Source organism: Diabrotica undecimpunctata, chromosome 6 (assembly GCF_040954645.1).
Source record: "Diabrotica undecimpunctata isolate CICGRU chromosome 6, icDiaUnde3, whole genome shotgun sequence".
In the NCBI taxonomy this organism is placed as follows: Eukaryota; Metazoa; Arthropoda; class Insecta; order Coleoptera; family Chrysomelidae; genus Diabrotica; species Diabrotica undecimpunctata.
This window is the reverse complement of record NC_092808.1, coordinates 56,202,253-56,219,287: the sequence shown is the minus strand read 5'-3', so window position 1 is coordinate 56,219,287 and position 17,035 is coordinate 56,202,253. Positions and strand designations below refer to the sequence as shown.

The window sequence follows — 17,035 nt, the reverse complement described above, 5'->3', positions numbered from 1 at the left end:
ATCGTTGATGTCGTTACACAGTGCAATTGCAGGGGAGTACTGGAGGGTTGATAATTGGTAGGATATCCACAGGAATATTCTACCAGAATATCTAGGTAAATCGTCTACCAAAGATATCCCACTTTGACATTCAAACATTAAGAAATATCATTCCGATACCATATTCGTGTTATTGAGATTCAGATGTATATTAAACATGTGGGACCGTACCTTACAAAATTCATGATTTTGAAAAATGGACTAAAAACCCACAGTTTGAAGTCCCAGTTTTGATCGGCATGTCCAAAGCTATTTCTCTGCAGCGTTTCAGCCAATTTAACAGAAACCACTTTCATATAAGCAAATAAGAAATACTGAAAACTTTTGTTTTTAACACTTCCACAAAATTTATTATCACCACAGCTGTTTCGGCAGAGTGCCTCTCCTCTCCTCAACTTATTTAGTTGAAGACTATAAAGTGTAAACGCGTATCAAAAATAGATCACTTCAGAAAGGCACTCTGCCGAAACCGCTGTAGTGATAATAAATTATAATAACTTTTGTGAAATTTTCAGTATTTTATTGTTACACAAAATGAATTTCCATCAAGTTCCGAATCCATCACTTAAATAAGAAATTTTTCTTCTTCTTCAGCCTTAAGTAATCCAACTTTGGACATAGGCCTCCCCCAAATCAATCCAGTGTCTTCTATTTTGCGCCACTTGCTTCTAGTTGTGTCCTCCGATCTTCTTAATATCATCAGCCCATCTCATTTGTGGTCTTCCTCTGCTTCTCTTTCCTAACCATGGCCTCCACTGTTGTATTTCGTGGTTCCATCTCTTATATTTCAGTTGGGCATTGTGTCCTGCGAAGCTTCATTTTAATTTGGCAGCATGTTCTCCTGCGTCTTTTACTTTCGTTTTGCTTCTAATTTATTTGTTTGTTTTTTTGTCTATAAGTCTCACCCCGAGCATTGATTTTTTCATCGCTCTTTGTGCTTTTACTATTTTATCCATATTGGACGGTAAGTGTCACGTCTGTGAACCATACGTTAGTATAGGGAGGATACACTGATCGTAAATTCTATTTCTGTTCTATTTTAGTGCTTTTCAAGATCCAACTCAGTTATCCAAATCCTGCCCACGCTAACCTTAATCTTCTGGTAAGTTCGGCAGTTTTTTTTAACTTTCATTATCTGTCCCATGTAGATGTATTCGCTTACTGTTTCTAAATTTATGTTGTTCAATGTTATTTCTGGAATAAAGAAATAAGAAGTACGCCAGGAATATTTGTAGGAATACGACAACCAATGAGGGTTGCATCTTGTGTGACGTTTCAGAAAGCAGTTATTTAAGCTTTGCTTCATTTAAAATTTTATTAGTGGATTTTTTGTTATTGTTCTAGTTTAATGTTTTTATTAGATAGTTCTTAAGGATATATTAAAGAAATGAAAAATATACATTAAGATGTTTTATTTTTTTGCATAAAAACGGCGCATCATACGAAAAAAAGAAGATAGATTTTTTGTCACAAATTAAACGAAGAATGAAAAAATAATTTTTATTTTGAAATATCCCAGTGGCGTACCATTTTTTTCTTAAAAAAAAATTGACACAACTACCCGTATGCGCGTCAATGATAAATATAAAATTCCTAGTTGTATAAAATTTCATTTGCATAATTATAATTATCTCATGTCGATCGGATAGCCAAGCGGGCTGGGCGGCTGGCTTCTCCTTCGCTTCAATGCGAGAGATGTCAGTTCAAATCCCCGGCCCGGTGAATAGAAAACAAAAAAGGCTAACGCAGTAGTTTAAAATTCTAAAATGGATCTGCGGCTTAGTCTAGAATATGCTGGTATCTGATCGGCCTATGGTGGAGCAGTACGGCAAGAGATAAGGGCTTGCGGCTAGGTGATACTCCTCCATAGATCCCTACCGGAAGGGCGTGGAACGCCTAAATACCGGGTATATATATATATATATATATATATATATATATATATATATATATATATAATTATCTCATCCGGTTTCAGGGCAATAACTAAATAGTTTGTAAGAAAAAATTTAACATCCCGTATCTCGCGCATTTATATAGTAAACTGCCATTATTTTTTCGTGCAAAGTCACTCGCTGAAGTTTGTTGCACTTATTTACTAATACCTGCATATTCTATAAATATTTAATATTTTAATGGGCTAAAAACCGACACTTTGAACCTCTGTAACTCAAAAACAATTGATTTCTGAGCCTTGGAGCAATGAGAACTTTTGATCATTATGACCAAAACTACCTCTCTGAAAAGCTCTAGCAAATTTAACTGAAACCACTTTTACAGAAGAAAAGTGCCGGGGTTTTCTTTCTTTATTGAACAAAGACACAAAGTTTCAAAACTACTTCTTTTTAGTTCTTTTTCTTCTAGAGCCATCGCACAGACGATAATTTAAACTTTGGTATCAATGCTTTTGATAATAAATGGTAACGTAACCTGAACATAAAAAAACACTTCTTCGTTAATACCAGAAGTAATCGCGATATGAATAAAACTCCTCAAAGTCATCAACTTTTATATCTAATTTAATTATAAATAAAGTGAAATGTGTGTCGTAAGCTAAGAACAGATACCAACAAACTTACGCACAAAATTCCGCAAATTATCAAGTAAGCAGCATATTGTTATACAATGTAAACGAGGAATGCCAACCTCTTATAATACGAAAATACGGCAAAGATAAAGATAATGGTGTCTAAGAGATAAAAGATCTGTGTGACCCACAAAATATACGTTGAGAGAGAGAAAGAGTGTGAGAGTGAGGGAGGACGGGGTTGCGTTAGGAGGCGCTGCTTTTTTACGATGGGGAAAACGTGTTCTTTTTACCGCTGTAGCCGATTTTGGAGATTCTTTTGCAAAGTAGGATTGTTTTAGAGCTGATGTTGCCAGATATCTGAATTTTGGGAAATACTGTAAGATTTTAATATGAATCGACATATTTTCTGAAACGAAGGTAAAACAGCTTTAGGTAATATTCATATAATTCTTCTGCCTATTTTAATTTTACCTGTTGCTTCATGAAGTTTTACAGTTGTGGTGGCATTATTGTATATATTGCTATAATTTATTTTAGTTCTATCTAAATGGTTTATGAAAATCGATAAACACCAAAGCTAAGGCACCTATTATAGTCCACAGAATTTTCTATCAGGACTTTAATAATTGCTTGAAGACGATCACAATGATTTTGGTGACTAGCATATATAAGTGACAAAGAAGGCTTATGTGTATGTAGACAGTACCGTTATCTTAAAAAAAATTGTTAACACATTTACATATTTTCATTTCTTACGGTTTGGAGATTTAAACAAAATTATTTACAACGAAATTACACTTAGGTACAAGAAATTTGATCCACGCCTATATATTATAGACCAGAAAATATATTTTTGAAGATGCCACTTATAGATTGGGCATAGATTTATGGAGGAACATTAAATCTAAATAAGAAATAAATTTATGCAAAACAAAAGTTTATTTATAAAAACTGAAATATTTATAAAAAGTATATTGAAAATTTAAAAAATGAAAAGTGGTTTTCTTGATAAAAACAGTTATAACAAAATAATGTTTATGTCATTTGATATTAATAACTAGGATTTCCTCCTCATACCCTTATAACAAACTACATACGTCTTGGCATTGTGATAATTAAAGTTTGAACATAAAGTTGGTCCAATTCGTCCCATATTGTCTGAAGACCCTCACTAAGCTCAGGCAAGTTGTTTGGGCGGGGTAGCCGAACTTGAATTCGCCTTCCCAGTATGTCCTAAAGATGGTTGATTGGATTGAGGTCGGATCTGAAAGCTGGCCAATTCATACGGACAATCTAGACGTCTTCTAAGTATTCGTTGACGATTCTAGCACCGTGTGGACGAGCGTTATTGTCCATATAAATAAAATTAGAACCTATGAATGGCGCAAAAGATACCACATGTGATCATTCAAACTATGTTTTGAGTGAAATTCTGAGAGGTATTGTTGTAACTTCTAGATTGATATCAAATTCTGATCTTTCTGTGCTTCTGTATATTATTGTAGAGAGATGAGAAAGTATTGCAAATCAAAGCATTTTTTTTATTAAATATTTGCTTAGAATGGATATATATTTAACCTGGTTTCACAATGATTAAACATTTTATAGAAGAAATCATGCTATGGAAGTCCTTCTAAATATTGATTAGAAGCTTTAATCAGTTTTATGACTATTGGAAGAACGTGTAAAAGAAAACATCATAGCTAAAAACATCAAGAATTGGATAAACTTCGCAAATTTTAAAACTGCTTAAAGATACAGATTTTCAACAATTAGTTGTTTACATTCCAGGAGACACATGAATAACGGAAAGAATTAAAGGTTCGATCATTCTTCAAATTATTTTTCCTTTCAGGTGTTGTTTATGCTAAGAAAATTTTTAATAATCTATCTCAATACAATATTTATTATCTTATTTAATATTTTTTGTATCCTTCCATACAGAATATTTTTTACATTTATTACTACTTTCATAAATGAAGAAATATCTAACTAGCCCAACCATACTAGACTATAAAGTTTGTCGACATTGGCAACGGTGTAGCCATTTAAGATCACGCAAATAACTCCCATGAAACCATAATTTTTCCTTCTGTTGACCTGAATTAGGTTCTTTTCTTTCTTTGAAGAATCGTTATCGTTTATTACTTGTTTTGGAATCCGCTGGAAGCCGTCAAAACACCTAAAAAGATTATGAGCTCTTTTGTTTTGTTCCATTTTTTGATTAGTTAAAAGAAAAGGTAATCAGATGATTAATCGTTTTCGTTAAAAGGTTTTGTGTAATATTTTTGTTCTATTAGTTAATTGTTCTTTCTAGGTAAATTATTTCTACCAAAATTTTTTGTTTTATACCGAGATAGCGTGAATTTAAATTAATTTTTCATTATAATGAATTTTCTATAGTGCTAGCTCGCTCATACAGAAATAATCTCTTTAAATTCAATTGCAGATAAGTTTGAAACAAATTTAAACAAAAAAAAATTTTCTTAATAAAAAATGGATAAATCCATTGTAAAAAACAGAGTGTAGAGACGATAATTCATGTTTGACCTACAAATGATGTACGTAAATGATGTAGCTGTGGAAGTTCAGAGGGTTTGGATCTTTTTCCGAATAAAAATTATTGTACAAAAAACATCAACACAAAAAAAAACATGAAACTTATAAGTCTACTCCACACCTGTCCAACGCTAGTTGTTACTACCTCATACAACTTCTTTCTACTTGACTGCCCACCATATAACCTCTTCAGGAACTATATCATTTGCTTTCACAAGATCGATGAATACACTATATGAGCGTTTGTTTCTGTATTCCTGTATTTTTCCTGTATTTATCATCTGCTTTATAATCAAAATTGTATTTATTGTTGACCTGTGTTGCATAAATCCAAACTGAGTTTCGGATAATTCGGTTTCTTTACGTATCTTTTAATCCAAGAATAACCCAAAGAAGAATGACATGATATGACAAAAGCGATTGGCAGCTAGCGGGAAATTGATGTGATGAAGATCATGCAGAATACCACGAAGAGACAGAAACGAACAGATAAATGAAACCATTGGACGGAAAAGACAATCGTGGAAAATGTTGAACAACAAAACGATGGTATGGACATGCCGTCCAAATGAATGAGTCACGACTTCCTAAGGCAGTATTTCAAGGGCAAAGGCAAACTTTCCGTGTATGAATTGGTATCAATAGATTGTTATAACTTTATTTCTGTATGCTCTACGTCTTCAGACAGTCGGGTAGATACAAACTTAAACACGGAAAGCCAGCGAATATATCCTGCTATTTCCACTATTCTAGTGTAAGCTGCAAAAAGCGCCACTCGTTTTGGTAGCCTTAAACGAAAACGACTGTCGTTTTCGGTCTTTTTGCTATAATATGAATAACTTCAAAAAAAAAACTGTTTATTTACTGAGATTATTTAAAACACACTAAATTTTCACCCAAATTTACCGTAAAAAACACTCAACGTGAGGTTTATTTCATTTGCCGTAAAAAGTATTTTTCCTAGGATTCCTCCTACAGAAACTTTTTTTAGACGTTTTATGGGAAAAGATAAGGTAGTTGGTTCAATGATTTAAAAGTAAATATTTGATTGAAAGTAGACATTGAAAATAGAATAATTAAAGTGATACTTCCGGTAGAAATATTTTTATTTTATGATTTACATAAATAAATAGCAGTATGGGAGTTGCCAACAATCACCTTTTTAAATGATAATAAAATACATAAATAAATGTTAAATAAATAAATTAATTAAACAAATCAGATGTGTAGAGCAAAAAAGTTTAGTTGTATATCCGGCGACCCTGTAATTTGTCAGAACGGCGTTTACGAAAGATTTGTACAAAAAACTGTTGATTTCTTCTGTATTGATTGTAATAGCAGGTAGTTACATATTTTATGCACTAAAACTGAATTTAATGAAGTTAACTATTTAATAAAATAAAACTAACTTAAATTTGCTTCTATTTGAGAACGGTGAGATGAACTATTTACTTGCTTCTATTTGAAAAGATAAAAGAGGAAGTTTGGAAGAGGAAATTATTATAGGAAAGACATTTTTCTACAACCATAATATCACAAATCGAATCAGTTACATCTTGAAATTTGCATAAACCGGGACTACTTTGACCTTACTAATCAATTATATACAAACATCAGTGCAGGGCTTATAATTTGTAAGCCTCTGAGGTCATTGTTGTCAGATATTTTTATGGGTCAACTAGAAACAAAGGTTTAACGTATTCGGACGTTTTTATATTGGTGGAGATATGTGGATGATGTACTGGTATGTTTTACAGGAACGAACAGGCAACTTGACCGATTCTTATCGTATATTAATGTACTTCATAGTCATATTGAATTTACAATAGAAACAGACCAAAATCAGTCTATAAGTTTTCTAGATTTAAAAATTATTAGACTTGATAACAAACTTGAGTTCTTCGTATTTCGTGATACATAATTAATCATCCCATACATACAATATAAATTGGCAACCTATTATAACATGTTACATAGATTAATAGAAAGTCTCATGTCAAAAAACAACTTCGAGATATAATTGAATATCGTTAAGCAAATAGCAGTACACAATGGTTACAACGAGCAAACAATAAATAAAATTCCAAAACAAAAACTACATAAGAAAACCGTAAAGTTAGTATTTCCACCACCAGAAAACAGCCAGTACTTTCTGCTCGATTACATGTACAGGCAACATATCAACGAAAATAGTCAAACGCCTAAAAAAGAAAGGAATAACAACAGCTTTCAGCTTCAATTCAATAATCATTCTTTTAAGTACTCATTTCAAATTCTTCACATTCAAAATAAAGACCTTAAGTTATCTTTATTAGAATATATTGAAATAAAGAAATTAAAAAATGAAAAAATACAGATATAATTCTGAATGACCAACTTGGGACAAACAGTTCTCCCCTCCGCAACTTAATCATTTGAAAACTATAAAATGTAAATACATAACACAAATGGGTCGAAAACACTCTGCCGAAACAGCTATAGCGATAATAAATTATAATAAATTTTGTGTAAAAAATTTGAAATAAAGTGTTGAAAACAAAAGTTTTTAGTGTTTTGTTGTTTAATATTAATATAAAAAAACCAAACTTTTAGTTGCCACGTGTTTGTTTGTTTGTTTGTTTGTGACATCGAGTCAGGACATGGTGGATCAGAAGGTTTTGTTGAAATGAAATGTTTTGATAAAATTTAGTTGATGATATCTAGTGGTAAAAGAGCATCCCTATTTAATATAGAGTTTTTAGAATACTTTCGGTCCAAGTTATTGCACTCCATGGAATGTTTCAATCTTTAGCGTTGGACGAGACCTACATGTACACTACGCTAAATCGGAAATAAAAGGGTATTATGTGAAATACACCAAACGTTCAAAGATTCATCCAAACAGATTTTCTTGTAGGCTTACATCCAGACCTAGTGTGAGGTGCTGACTTAAACGGTACATATAAGTGTAGTGTTGTGTGCCGAATTTTAAACTTAGTCTTAAGCTGGTAATTTAAATAAGAAATTGCCGCTTATTCTTAAATTTTGCATATTGCAAATGAAGAGCGGTTAAAAAAACAAGGTTGGAGATATAAAGTGAGTCACCTTGTTTTACTTTTGATTAATCAAAATTTTTCTGTTTTAGTACCTTGAAATCGTACTTTTGCTGACAGTATTATAATAATCTTATGTATGTAATAATGTTTTTTTATCAGCAAACTTTTATAAATAAACTCAACTGCGTTTCTCTGTAAAAAAAGTAAACTTTATTATTCTCTGTACAATATTAATTATTAATAAGATCTGTTCTAATGCATCTTATTTTTATTTATTTCAAAATATCTTTTCTGTACAGACTTTCAGCTTCCGGTTGATTAAATTTACAATAATTTTGTGTGTGACATTTATAACTGTTATTGTCCTAAAGTTTTTACAGTCAACTAAAGTTAAAAGACTTAAAATCATTGCACTTTATTGTATGCTTGATTTGAATAAGAACGTTCCATTATTTGTTTGTATATTGTTTGTTTTTCTTGCTATCCATACTGTCTTTGTAGTCTTAATTTTTGTTACTCTTTGTTATCTTTCGCCCTTACCATTATTAAAACACGTTTAATTTTACTTTTTATTGTCACCCTTCTACACTAGAAATGTTCATTACAATACATTTTATTTTTACTATAATTTTATTTTTTTATTTTTACTAACTTCTCCATTTTAAATAACTTGTTTGATCCACTCATTTATTAAATAAACAATCTTTGTTATAAATATTTCATGTTTATTTATTTTTGTAATCTGTATTACTCATAGGAATAACGACTGTTTTGTCATCTTATCTAGAAAAACTTTTTGAAGTAAATATTCAGTACTATTCGAGATGCGGTAATTATATGTCGAGTTTTTGTTCAAAATCGAGAGTTTTTTTAAGTGTTAATGTGCTTTTTGTGATAAAGGTGACTGTGCCATGGCGCCATCGTGTTATGCTCTACCTGACATTTGGAATAATATGCTATTATTTTTTCATATAAGAAAAAAGAGTAGGTTAATTTTCACCGTTTCTTTTAGTTTTTCTTTCTCGATTTTTTTTAGGAACATACTGTATATAAATAGATATGAATAGTCCCCAAAGACAATTACTTCCCATAACTTTTGTCAAAACAACAGGTTTGAATACAACTGGAATTATTTTCATATTCTACTTGCATTTTCATTCATCAGTATATAAATCGTCTGCAAATATCAATAGATTATAAATATAATTCCTTTTTTAAGTATATCTTAAAATTTTATCTTTCGGCGAAAAGTGAATTTTTACTGATTGTAAAACTGATGTTTATCTTGAATATAAATTGTGGTTTGTATTTTTAATATTTTAATCAACTTTTGATTTTTTTATTAGTTCAAACAATTCATAATCCAAATAGGATCATTTTTGGTCAATAACGTAAAAAATTGTAAAAATTATCATCATTGTTAATTATTTCTAATTTTAATTAAAAATTAATTCAATAATGTCACAAGATTCATGTAGTTGTATGGTTAACTTTAGTCAATCGCCTAATAATAATAAGCGTAATAAAATCCTAAGCTGATATGAAGAATGCTGAATTAAAGTTTATCAAAATAACCTACAACTAGTAGTAGCAAAAAAAGAAGACAATAACCAAGAACGAATTAAAAATATCATGACAATAATACGTACAAGATCATCTTGGAAATGTTTGGAATTTACAGATGAAGTACTGAGCAGCAATAAGAAAGTAATTTATTTATTTAGCGTATGACTACATGACAGAAAAGTTTTGTATATAAACATAGAGGGCAATACATTACAAGCAATAAATAACAATAATTAATTTTTATTAAAATACATCTGATCGGGCAATCCTCCGTACCAGATTTTCAACCTTTTGGCACAGCACAAGAAAAATCGCAGCACCTGCCACAGTTTGTTATTATTCTGTTCAGTGTGGCCAGATTCGTCTTGGGTATCGAAACCCTCTGGCTTTGTCGTAATGCATCGCATATTTCTGGAAGCAGGCATTCTTCTCCTATTTTTCTCGCCAATGGTCGGTGGTCTAGAAGAATACGTAAAGGAAGAATAGAAAAGAGTTCGGTGACATCAAAATCAAACGTGGGGTCCGACAGGGATGTATACTATCACCCCTGCTGTTCAGCATATACTCTGAGAAAATCTTTCAAGAAACAGTAGAGAATGTTGAAGCCGGAATTCGAATTAACGGAGAATATATCAATAACATCGCAGATACGCAGACGATACGGTGGTAAGAAGGAACAGCCATGTGGACGAATATTTGTAAACGAACCTATTTGTAGATTCGGAAAAGAACTGTTAAAACAGTTAAACAATTATTCTTATGGACTTAAATTATAAATTAAAAAAAAAAAAAAAATTAAAAATATTTTAATGCTCTCGACAACCCAAATTTACAGTGTTAGCTTTCAATTTATAAGTCAATTTTCTGAAAAATAAACAACATTATATTCATTACTCATCATACAACAATATTATTCATCAATTTTGTATAATGGCCTGATTGTAAATAAGCTAAAAATACAAAATAAATATACACACAATATTTCTGTCGTTTTTTTGTTGTAGTAAGTGTAGCTAAAGTTTTGCTATCATAAATACCGCTAAAATAACAGTCAATACAGTTCAACTTAGACAAAGCTCCGAAACCTAAAAAAACACGTATTAAAAAAGAACAACATAAAAAATACATAATGAAGGTTATAGATTAAAAAACTTTTATATTGAAGTGAAAATTCTGTTGTAATTGGTATATATTTAATTATTTTTTCTTCTTCTAGTGCCGACTCGTCTAATAAAGATTGACCATAAGCATTGCTAATGCGTATCTATCTTCTGTTTTTTTTTTAAACATCTGTGTGGTTATCCCGGTCCAGTTACGAATTAACAATTTAAATAAAAAAATCCAAATGGATGACAATAGTTGATTTTTGTTCAGAACGTTTTCGGATTTCTCAGTCAATCTTCAGTGAACTTTGGTGTAGTTGCACTAATCGCCAACTCTTCTGGCTGGCTATTGCAGATCAAAATTCATGTGAGTACTGTTTCGACTAGGGACATACTGTTCCCGGACTGTTAAATGTATTTCATCGATTTCAAGTAATTTAATTTAATACTTTTAAGTATGGAGTTTTCAATTTAAACCCATCCACTGGTTCGTGATGCGGTTATTAGGGCAAGTACTCCAAACTTCACTGAAGATGGACTGATAAGTCCGAAAACGTTCTGAACAAAAATAATTATTGTAATCCATTTGGATTTTTTAATTTAATCTTTTAATTAAATATATACAAATTGCAACAGAAATTTTCACTTCAATGTAAAATTTTTTTTAAGTATTTTTTATGTTGTTCTTTTTTAATATGTGTTTTTTTCGGTTTCGGAGCTTTGTCTAAATTTAACTGTATTGATTGTTATTGTAGCGGTATTTATGATAGCAAAACTTTAGATACCCCTACTACTACAAAATAACAACAGAAATATTGTGTTTATATTTATTTTGTACACATGTTTTACAAAAAAAAAACTACAATTTATCTTCTTTCATTTTATTTTTAGCTTATTTACAATCAGACAATTATATACTATGACTAAATTATGTCTTTTCAAATAATGTTATCGTAGAAAACAGAGTCACGATTGTTTTCCATTACGTTGTAATGAATATATGATAATTGTTTATTTTTCAGCAAATTGACATGATAAATTGAAAGCTGGAAATTTGGATTGTCTAGAGCATTAAAATATCTTTGATTTGCTTTTAATTTATAATTTAAATCAATAAGAATAATTTTTTAACTGTTTTCTTCTAAATCTACAAACAGGTTCGTTTACAAATATAAAATATTATTTTTAATTTTATACACCTATTTATGTACGTTGCTAAAACACTTACAAAAGTATTTAAGTAAGACAAAGATGTAGTATAGTATTTGTATTGGCTGTAATGGGAATTAACCACAATTTTAAGTTGAAAATAAATTTATTTTGGACGTTTCAATTTTCACAAAATTAAATTTTTTATCTTTTCTTGCTTTTTATAGTTGATTATAGATGATTCACGTCTCTAAACTGCTGTTAATTTGTTAGTGTTGGTATATTCTGACATTTTTCTTTCAGTATCGGTAACCAGATCTTGCTGCATTTTATTGATGTGTTTTCTACACAATTTGCATCATTTATATGAGGGCTGCTTCCTTGATGCTTCTGTTTTTTCTTTATGTTTCTTTCATAACTATTATTATTATCCGTTTTATTTTTGTAGAAATAGTTGTTCATTTATTTTGCGGTTGTTTATTGGACCAACGTGAGGTATTTATGATTCTTAAAATTGTGTTGTCTGATATAACGTATTTACTAATGGTTCGTTCATCTGATATGTATTTAAATGACCTAATAGAAAATAATTGTTTTATAATATATTAAAATATAAGTGGATATTAAGGTCTTGTAAAACACGCGCGATTTTTCGAGCACTCCGGCGCCGTGCTGGAAAATAAAGTGTTTTAAAGAACAGTTATTCACGAATCCTTTACGCTATTTTTATTGGTTTTTATTGGTACTTTTTATTGGTACACTTTGGAGTCATGTATTATTTTTTTGTTGAAGTTGAAGCAGCAATTATGAGGCAAAAATGTCAGAAAGCTGCCGGTCCAGATAACATACCTATTGAAATGATTTGGGCCCTAGATGACGTTGGAGTAGATATAATACATCAAATTTGTCAAAGAGTATGGGAGACAGGTAAATGGCCTGAGGACTGGACACAATCACTATATATTCCCATACATAAAAAGGGAGCGAAAGATTTATGTAGCAACTATCGCACAATTGCTCTAATTGCGCATTGCAGTAAGATACTCTTACACATAATTCTCGAGAGGATAAAGCCCTTTTTACTACCTAACATTGCGGAGGAACAAGCAGGTTTCGTCCCCGGACGTGGTACTAGAGAACAAATTTTAAACGTACGGCAGATTGTAGAAAAATCCAGAGAATTTAACATCACAACATATTTGTGCTTCATAGATTATAGTAAAGCTTTCGATTTGGTCAACTGGAGTAAAATGTGGCAGGTTTTGTCTGAAATGGAAGTCCTCAATCATCTGATACTGCTAATTAAAAGCCTGTAGAATAACAATTATGCCAGAGTTAGAATAAATGGGGAACTAACCGATAGTTTCAGGGTCACAAAGGGCGTGAGACAAGGCTGCATACTAAGCCCAATTCTATTTAACATCTATGGTGAATGGATAATGCGGAAAGCTACTGAGGACTGGAACGGTGGCATCACCATTGGCGGGAAGAAGATTTGCAACTTGAGATATGCAGATGATACTACTATCCTCGCTATTTCTGAAGCTGAATTGATTCACCTGCTACAACGGATAGAAGACGTAAGCTTAACGATGGGCCTTAAAATAAACAGAGATAAAACGAGAATCATGATAATTGACAGAGCTAACAACAATCAAAATCATCTGGTCATGATAAACAATATCGCTGTTGTAGATAAATTTGTGTACCTGGGCTCATTAATAACCAACAAAGGAGGCTGTACTGAAGAAATAAAGCGGCGGTCAGCAATCGCAAAAAGCGCTATGGCAAAATTAACAAAAATTTGGAAATGCCATGAAATAACTACCGATACAAAAATGAGACTAGTAAGAAGTCTAGTTTTTCCAGTTTTTACTTAACCCTTACTGAGAAAGACAAAAAGAACATAGATGTATTTGAGATGTACTGCTGGAGACGAATGCTGAGAATACCATGGGTGGCCCGAAGAACAAATGAATCCATACTGGACCAGCTAAACATAAAGAAAAGACTAAGAACACAAATATCAGAACAAATAATAAGCTATTTCGGACATGTCCTTCGAAGAAATGGTCTTGAAAAACTTACCATCCAGGGAAAAGTAGAAGGCAAAAGAAGTAGAGGTAGATCTCCCACACGATACACGGACCATATTGTTGCTACCATTGGCGCTCCATTGTCAGAATGTGCTAGAATGGCAGAAGATAGAAAAACGTGGAGGAACATTGGGAAATTTAGCTAATAGCTTCATGATATCACGATACCTGCATCAGGTTAACGACTAAGAAGAAGAAGAAGATTATTTTTTTTAATTTTTTTTTAAAGGTTAAAATACGTTTATTGACGTTTCAATTTCCACTTCGGAAATCGTTCTCAAAATACAAACATTAGTAAATTAAACAAATTTTGTTTTTTTGTTTCTTGTATTATTACTAATAAAAAAAAATAAAAAAAAATAATAAATAAAAAATAAAAATTAAAATAAGAGGTTAATGTAAAATGGTTGAATTTGTGATGTACGTCAGTATACCTTTCGTTGTTATGGAAATTAGAAAAACAAAAATTAATTTACAATCTGCCACATAAGATTAATTGTTATTACTGGTTGTATATTGCTTAAAAATGAATTCTAACATTGATTACTTAAATAGTAAAGCAGAATCGCTGTTAATACTGCAAAAATCGGAAGACGCTTATAAAAAAAGAATACAAGTTCATTAAATGAATGGAAAAGCAAACGGTAACAGATACAGATGAACGAGTTGTGCTTGCTTACCTTCAGAAAATGTCGGAACAGTACAAGCCGTCGACTATTGGGCTATCCATTCGAAATTGCAAAGTATGTTGGGGATAAACAAAGGGGTCGATTTAAAATCATTTGTGCAAGTTCATGCATTAATGAAGGCAATTAGCAAGAATGACGTGGCCAAAGAAGGCGTATGTATTCACAGAAGACGATTTGCAGAAGTTTTTCACAGATGCTCCGGACATTACGTATTTATTTTTGAAGGTGGTAGCCATTTGCGGTATCTTTGGCTCTTGCAGAAGATGTGAATTGTGTGATTTACGCTTACATGACATGAAGGAAGCGTATTACTTATTCCATCTAAGACTGTGATGGCTCGACGTTTTACAGTTGCGGATAGCTATGCAATTAATTATGTGCGTTTGGCGAAGAAGTATTTATTATTGCGCCCCAAAAATTAATGTACAGATCGAGTTTTCTTATGATATGATAAACGGAAGTGCACTAATCAAGTAGTTGCAAATGCAAGGTATCTAAAATTTGACGATTCTGAGAAATACACGGGACATGTGTTTCGACGTACGTTCGCCACAATTTGGCGAATAGTTGCATGACAATATATCAAATCCAACTGCAAATAGGATGGAAATCGGCAGCTGTGGCTACTGGTTACGTTGAAGAGAGTATTACCAATAAGAAAAATGTTTCAAACATTATTGGAGTCCCATTAATGGAAGTACAATCTCATTGGCTTCCAATAATATCAGTAGTATTAATTTGAACAGCATTTCATCTGATTTAAAAAACGGAAGTAATATTTCAAACAATACCATCTGTACTTTTCACATTCAGTTAAAAGATTATTTGAATAAAGCTTTTGAAACGTAGGTTAGTAATATTTTATTTATTTGACGTTACAAGGTATTTACTCCTGTCAGGTCAAATCAATATTTAAAACTGTTGATGTTGCAATGGTAACTTTAAAACGCGCGATTTTGAAAGTTGCATTTAAACACGCTGAGGCGTATTTTAAATAAGCAAAATGAAAGGGCTATTTTTCAGTACCAGCAGATAAATTTACTGACTTTTGGCAAAGTTATAGCAAAAATAGCAATGAGTAAATGTATACAATTTCATTAGGTTAAATTTACTAATCTTAACAATAATCTTACATTTGAGTAGTACATCTACAGTTTTCTTATAGTAATTTTATCTCGTTTAATCAGGGTTACCATGTCTTACCATACATAAATCGGCAGATTTACTAAAAATTTTTTACAGTGTAGTGAATCTGTTTAGGCTACAATAAAACATTATGTAGTCGATAGAAATATTGGCTTTACATTAAAAGCAGTGGCACAACTGTGCAACGACTTCTTTAAAACTCAAATATTCCGTACATTAGTTTCTTTTAAATTGGTTTTAAAAACTATGAAAACTATGAATGTAACCCAATCCAGAAGAAAGTCACAAGCGAGATCTCAATGGAAGCACATGGAAAAATAGGCAAAGACCCATCCAGTCATATAATGCCAAAAGAAGTTTCAAATAACGTTAGATTCGTTTAAAAAGATCTGTCTGGGATTTATTGATAAAAACTAATTACAATTTATTTAATTGTAGGTAATTGCGGCTAGTTTTGCTAGGCAACCCTCCTGTAATCTATTCTGTTATCATTTATCATTAATAATTAATTAATAAAAATTCATAATTCATATTATCCATAATCCATATCTATAAAAAGGTTCATAAAAAAACACGTACCTGCAGATTCAAGCGGCCTGATCAGCTGTAAGGTGGACCACATAAGATACCGGAAGTCCCTTTACGCCAAATAATAGTTATAAATATTAAAAACATATCAATACATGACAAATGACAACTAAGAATTTTGAAATGCTGTGACAGTGTGCTTGTTTAATGTCATAATTAGTTATTTTAGTACATTTTTACGTCATTAAACAGCAGATATTCAACAAACATTTCAAATTGATTTCAGCTGGTTTATGAAATAAAGATCATAAATATCGATAAAAGAGAATTACATATTGCAGGCATAAATGTAAAAATGAGAGATGTTTCGTTTTATTAAACTCATTTTTTGTAATGTGTATTACACGCACCAGTTGTTTGCAAACATATTGATACCATAACTTACGCGAGTAAAAATTAGATGTCAGCCTGAAAAAACAAACGCATATACAGGATGTTTTACATAATGATTTGTTGTTTGTTTGAGTTTATATGGCTGCGAACACTGAATCCATTCGCCAAGCTTATGCCTACACTACACTATCGGCGATGATGG

The 17,035-nt window shown here is 31.4% G+C and overlaps 1 protein-coding gene across 5 annotated transcripts in view; it reads left to right on the top strand.

Moving 5' to 3' along the window:
• The window catches only part of Eip63E (cyclin dependent kinase Eip63E), a 1,081,826-nt gene that overhangs the window by 321,427 nt on the left and 743,364 nt on the right, over positions 1-17,035 (top strand). For 2 of the 5 annotated variants that reach the window (XM_072534721.1, XM_072534719.1), the window contains exon 1: positions 8,992-9,147. The exons of the other annotated variants lie outside the window; for them this stretch is intronic. In XM_072534721.1, the coding sequence (XP_072390822.1) occupies positions 9,075-9,147 (73 nt within the window). In that variant the 5' untranslated portion in view covers positions 8,992-9,074. Of the gene's footprint in view, positions 1-8,991; positions 9,148-17,035 lie in introns of those variants that run through there. 5 annotated transcript variants of the gene reach the window in all.